The sequence below is a fragment of the Echinops telfairi genome, unplaced genomic scaffold, assembly GCF_000313985.2.
Source record: "Echinops telfairi isolate 266 unplaced genomic scaffold, ASM31398v2 ScPeMD7_9;HRSCAF=40, whole genome shotgun sequence".
NCBI classification, from domain to species: domain Eukaryota; kingdom Metazoa; phylum Chordata; class Mammalia; order Afrosoricida; family Tenrecidae; genus Echinops; species Echinops telfairi.
The window spans coordinates 78,497,943-78,503,879 of record NW_022103906.1 but is presented as its reverse complement, the minus strand read 5'-3'; the positions used below and the strand labels follow the sequence as shown (position 1 = coordinate 78,503,879).

At 38.9% G+C, this 5,937-nt stretch overlaps 1 protein-coding gene across 3 annotated transcripts in view; it reads right to left on the bottom strand.

The window, feature by feature from the left end:
- The window catches only part of ASXL2 (ASXL transcriptional regulator 2), an 80,520-nt gene extending 75,455 nt beyond the window's left edge, over positions 1–5,065 (bottom strand). Inside the window, exons 1-2 of one of the 3 annotated variants that reach the window (XM_030884633.2) lie at positions 4,989–5,065; positions 4,617–4,619 (exon numbers count right to left, since the gene is read on the bottom strand). In XM_030884633.2, the coding sequence (XP_030740493.1) occupies positions 4,617–4,619; positions 4,989–5,044 (59 nt within the window). In that variant the 5' untranslated portion in view covers positions 5,045–5,065. The remainder of the gene's footprint in view (positions 1–4,616; positions 4,620–4,988) is intronic. The other 2 variants (XM_045286686.1, XM_045286687.1) reach the window with 2 other exon arrangements.
- Positions 5,066–5,937: the final 872 nt, after the last annotated feature.

Here is a 5,937-nt window from a genome sequence, read left to right as displayed (position 1 = left end):
GTCCCACTATCATGCTCAGTCCCCACCAGGGTTTCAGCAATTCCTCTTGGTTACATTACCCTTGATCATGCCCTACCAGGCCTCCCACACCCACCTCACCACCAATTTGGATGACTTGTTGTTCCCTTGTCCCTGGGTTTGTTAACACCACTTCCTGTCCCTCTACCTCCACCTCTGCCATGTCCCCCCAGAACTGTCAGTCCCGTAGTTTTCTCCTCCAGAGTGTTCATCCAGCAATAGTGAGTACTCTTAATGTGTGTGTTTAGTTCTATTCTTGATAAGCCAAACTTAAAAACAAACCTCACTTCCATAAAGTTGATTCCTACTCATAGTAACCCCAGATTACCCCAAATGCACACAATTAAAGTAAGATTGGATTCTTAACTACCAGATACAGCTGGAATGCTGAAGTGGTACAATGTATGAGATTTACTTCTAAACCATCAGGTGAACTATTTATAACCATATTGGATGATACATACACATAATTCTGTTTTCCTTTGGAATTTTTCAAAGGTAAAAAATGCATTATTTAAGTAGAAAGAAAATGTTTTGAAAATGATGGCAACATATGTACAAATGTGCTTGACACAATGGATGTATGCCTGGATTGTGATAAGAGCTATACGAACCTCCCATAAAATGATTGTTTAAATGCATATTTTAAAATGTCTCTTCATTATCTAACTTGTAACATAAGTAAAAATACATTATCAAAAAAGGAAATGGATGTATATCTAGATTCTAATACATCAGAAAGTGTATTACCTCCTAATGTGTCAGAATCTAGAAACAATAGACTCTATAATAGAAAATGGACTCTGAAGCCCGATTGTTACTCCTTTTTTTTACATTGCTGCTTTTACATCTATGACCAAATCACTTCTCATAATTTTCCCATTTCACTTTTTGTCCACAATACACTCTCAATAAACCCTTAGTTAATCACTTACCTCACCTCAGCAGTTTATCCCCAAGTTCACATACAGTAAAATGGCAGCTGTTCAATCAAGAACATAGAAATTTTCCCCTATAGCCCCATTTTCTTGCTTTCACCTCCTGCATCCAATCCATCAGCAAATCTTATCTACTCTGACTGAGTTATATGTCTCAAATCTATGATCTTCAGTTCCACGTACTTTAAACCAAATTCAAAGCACTATCATTTTAGGGACAATTTACTACAATAGTCTTCTTACCAGTCTCCTAGTTCCTTAAGACTCCTGGCTGCTCCAGTCCACTCTTTATAAAGTGACTGTGCTGAAGTGTATAAAATTTCTTACTATGCCTCGGCTACCCATGTAGTGACATAATGGTAACCAATCGGGCTGCTAAATGAAAGTTCAGGAGTTGAAAACCACCAAAAGCTCTATGGGAGAAAAGCAGGGCTTTCTACTGCCATAAAGAATTACAGTCTTGTAAACTCAACAGTAGTAGTTCTACAGGGTCCTATGGGTCAGCATTCACTTGATGGTAGTGAGTTTGGTTGGTTTTACCTGCCTCTGTACCTCCCACTGAATGCTTGGGCGGGACTATGCAAATAAGGCATATGAAACCCTAAATAGAGGAGTTGGTCAGTTTCAGTTGCCACTACTCCAGCTGTAAGGATGAACCATCTAAGAAGCAGGAACAGAAAGAAATCCCAGGAACATCAAGGAAAACGAACCAATGAAGCACATTTGGGATTTCTGTTTGAAGTGGCAGAGGCTGAGACAGAGACCATGAGGCAAAGCAAAGGAACAGTATGGAAAGATGAGACTGTGACTCAAAGCAGTAGGTGGGCTTCCTGGCCCAGAGACCACAAAAGCCAAGGGATCCACATGGCTGAGAGGCTGAAAACTGGACAGAGACTTGGCTACTCAAGGAGCAATCAATGACTGTATCCTTACTGTTTACTGAACCTAACTGGTTGACTTCTCTAATAAACCCCCTTAATTTTGAGTACTGTCTTTGAGTTCTGTGTGGCTATTGCAATGAATTATCAAACTAGGCAAAAAAGTAGTGTAGTGGGAGGAAATGACTACCCATTTAGCCAGGGCAAGATTTAAACATTTAACCATGGCAAGTCCTAAGGTTTAAGTTCTCAACTTTTTAAAGCAACTACCCAAAGGTCTGAAATTAAACAAAAGATGGTGCATTGGGGAATGAAGTGAAAAACTGATTCTTATAAGGGTGTGTAGTTAAAGAATTTACTCCAAATCAAAAAGAAGTCTACACTTGAGAACTAACTTCATCATTCTGTTTACCTGGAGACCTTGAGCTTCTGTATGTGATTTGGAATGGGGGTTTTGAGTCACATCAACAATGGGATTTAGGGTGAGGACTTTGAAGCACACAGTGGATAAAGACTGAGATTATGATGGGGCCTTAATAAAGACTGTGGACGACAAGGTTTCATTAGCTTCCCTAAGTTAACAAAACTCACCAGCATGGAGTCGATGCTGATTTACAGTGACCCTATAGGGCAGGGGGGATCTGCCCCTGTGAGTTCCAAGACTAAGTCTTTACAGAAGTAGAAAGCCCTGTCTTTCTCCCAAGGAGTGGCTGGTAGTTTCAAACGGCTGACCTTAGTGTTAGCAACCCAAGGCATGGCCACTGCACCACCAGGGCTCCTCGCATATTGTCACACAAAGAATTGATGTATTTGAATTATGGTGCTGGCAAAGAATATTGAAAGTACTACGGATTGTCAAAAGACAAACAAATCTATCTTAGAAGTACAGCCAGATGCTCCTTAAAAACAAAGAGTGCGCAACTTCTCACATACTTTGGACATGCTATCATGAGAGACGAGTCCCTGGAGAAGGGCATTGTGCTTGGTAAAGTACTGCGCAGAAAAAAGAAGAGGCCCACAACGAGATGGACTGACGCACTGGCTCCAACAATGGCTCAAACGTAAGAACGGTGAGGAGGTGCAGGAGGGGCGGTGTTTTGTTCTGCTGCACATAGACTTGCTATGAGTCAGAAGTGACTGGACGGCACCTAACAACAACAACACGCTTTACTGCAGTAGAGGTAAGCAACACTTGCGAACAACAACAACAACACACTTTACTGCAGTAGAGGTAAGCAACACTTGCGATCAACAACAACAACACGCTTTACTGCAGTAGAGGTAAGCAACACTTGCGATCGGTATTCAGACCGAAGCCAAACGATTGTATACACCAGATTTCCTAGTCCTCTTACCTAAAGTAAATAAAAGTCAAATTAACTAGAGAAATTTTCTCTTGTTCATTCCAACACTGTAAGACCAAATCATGCTATGAAGGGGCATGAGAGAACCCTAGCAGAACTTATTCCCCAAGTTCACAAAATCAGTATTCCTGTTCTCCTTGGCTTGTGCAATTGGCCCTGCGCTTCAAAGGGTATTGTGGTTTAATTTATCCTAATTTATTAAACCTACTCTAATTCAACAAAATATTTAGATGATTCACTTTTTTAAAAAAATAGTGAAAAAAAATGTTAAGTTTGTTTTACAAATGTCTTTTGATATTTCAATTTAATCTCTCAGGAACACATCTACAAAAATCAAAAAACCAGATACAGCCATCGTGTTGATGTCGACACGTACTGACCCTAGAAGACAGGGTAGAACTGCCCCATGTGAGCTTCCCAGGCTAACTCTTACCAGAGTAGAAAGCCCCATCTTTCTCCTTTAAAGCAGCTGGTGGTTTCAAACTGCTAACTTTGTTATTAGCAGCCCAACAAGTAACCACTACGCTACCAGGGTTTCTTTGTCCTACAAAGTAAGACAAAAATCACTTTGACATTTCATAGTAAGAAACCAAACTTAATTTATTCATAGTCTGTTAAAGTTAGGTCACAAAAGGGGAAAACATTTTTTCTTAATTGCATTAGAACTGAAAAAAAACCACCTCAAAATGACTTTCACATTGAAGAAAATAATAATTTAATTCTGGAATATAAAATGGCTACTTATTACGAAATATCTTGTAAAACATTTACAAATTTATGAGTAGAACTTCCTGTTTCTCAACACAGGACTGATATCTAAGCTGAACAACTTTTCAGTGTGAAAGACTGTCCAAAAGGATGTTAAATAACATAGTGATTCCCTCTCCCTAGTTACTGTGACAACTGTGACAATGAAAACTATCTCCCCCTAAATTTCTGGTCTTTCCCCTCCGGGTGTTGTTCCATGACACCATCCTCAGCTGAGAACCACTAGGACCAGTTATAAAATACCACAACCTTTTCCTACCTTCATGAAGAATGCTCTACAGCAGACTTCCAGACTTCTCTCTTAATATGCTTAACATAATTTTATCATTTCTTAACAACCACACTGATTATGAACAGGAACTATTCATGTGCTGTTATAACAGAATAATGCTCTTAGAAATTAAAGTATGTGGTATCTTTGAATTTATATTAATTTCTAAGCAACTATCTGTTTTGGATCCTTTTTCCATTTTAACCAAAGTCCTTCCTTCCTACACTCTTTGTCTACTTCTAACAACCTCCCTGCACAGGACTACTTCTGTGAAGAAAGAGGCTTATTAAATCTTAACTCTGAACTAGCAGATGAAGGCTTCCTAAAGATGGCTCCAGGTCTTCTTAGAAGTAATGTGCATGGGCTTGGAGACAGCTACCTTCTTTCTCACTAAGAACATTCTTTTGCTTAAATGTACTTTTAATTTTGTGACTGCGCTATGCTGAATAACTCAGATTCTCAACAAAGTTAATTACTAAGCATCCGTTTTGAGGACTGAAGTATACTACTGCTCTGCACTACCGACTGACACAAGGTGACTCCAAGTCAGTGACTTAGAGGTCAGAGCAGGCTGCTCCAAAGGGTTCCAGGGTTGTCAGCCTTATGAAAGTATACTGTCACATCTTTCACCTATGGAGCAACTTGTGGGTTCAAACAACCAATTCCTGGGATCAGCCGAATGCTTAGGGCTCCTTACCAAACACTCCAATCAAATAATATAATTATTATTGAGAATATTGAAACAACTCACCTGATTTCTTTTAGTCCTTCTCTCTGGATAACTTGAAGAATTTCTTTATGACTCATGGGTGTATTGGGGTATTTTTCTAGGACCTGAGAAAGAAGTATTTAATTATAATTTATTATAAGTTTTTATTCTTATAATTATATACACATTTAATGGCATTTCTGATGCTTCTAATCGTTATCATTATATCTTAGTAATTACTTTCAGAACAAGCACACTAAGAAGACTTTTCATCCTCTTATTTTGAGGTAATCAGAAAAGGGAGGTTTTAATCACATATAAGTAGGATCTTCTTTCTCTCAGTGAAAAATAGGGCAAAATTCTAAACGAAAATCGCTCAGAAAGATTGACTCAACTATTCATTATTAATACATAATGTTAAATTATGTGAACTTTCCACTTCCAGTCCTACATCTCCTCTCCACCTGTGGCCTACTATACCTATCACACTCAAATAAAATTCAACTCTTAATGACCCTATAGGAACTCTGCAGGGGTAGTGGTTATGTGTTGGGCTGCGATCCAAAAAGTCAAGAAGTGACCTTATGGGGCAGAATACAACTGCTCCATAGAACTTCCTAGTTGGTAATCTTTATGGAGAGAGAAGAATGAGGCTTTCTACTACCGTAAACAGTCTCAAAAACCCAAAGGAGTAGTTCTGGACTGTCCTATGGGATTACGGGTTTCGTTTTTGGAATCCTCATGGGGGTAGACTGTTACATCTTTCCCCCCTGGTGTAACTAGCAAGGTCAAACGTCAACCTTTTAGCTACTAACCACTGCACCACCAGGGATCCCTGGATCTACTTACTATAAGCCCCTTCAAAATAACCCACCTTTATATCTCCAACAAAGCTAATCACAGACTATTCTATAATTTATTAACCAAAATAAATCAACAATAAAGTTATAGTGACATTAAAAGATACAGCTCTCCCCAAAATGCAACAAAA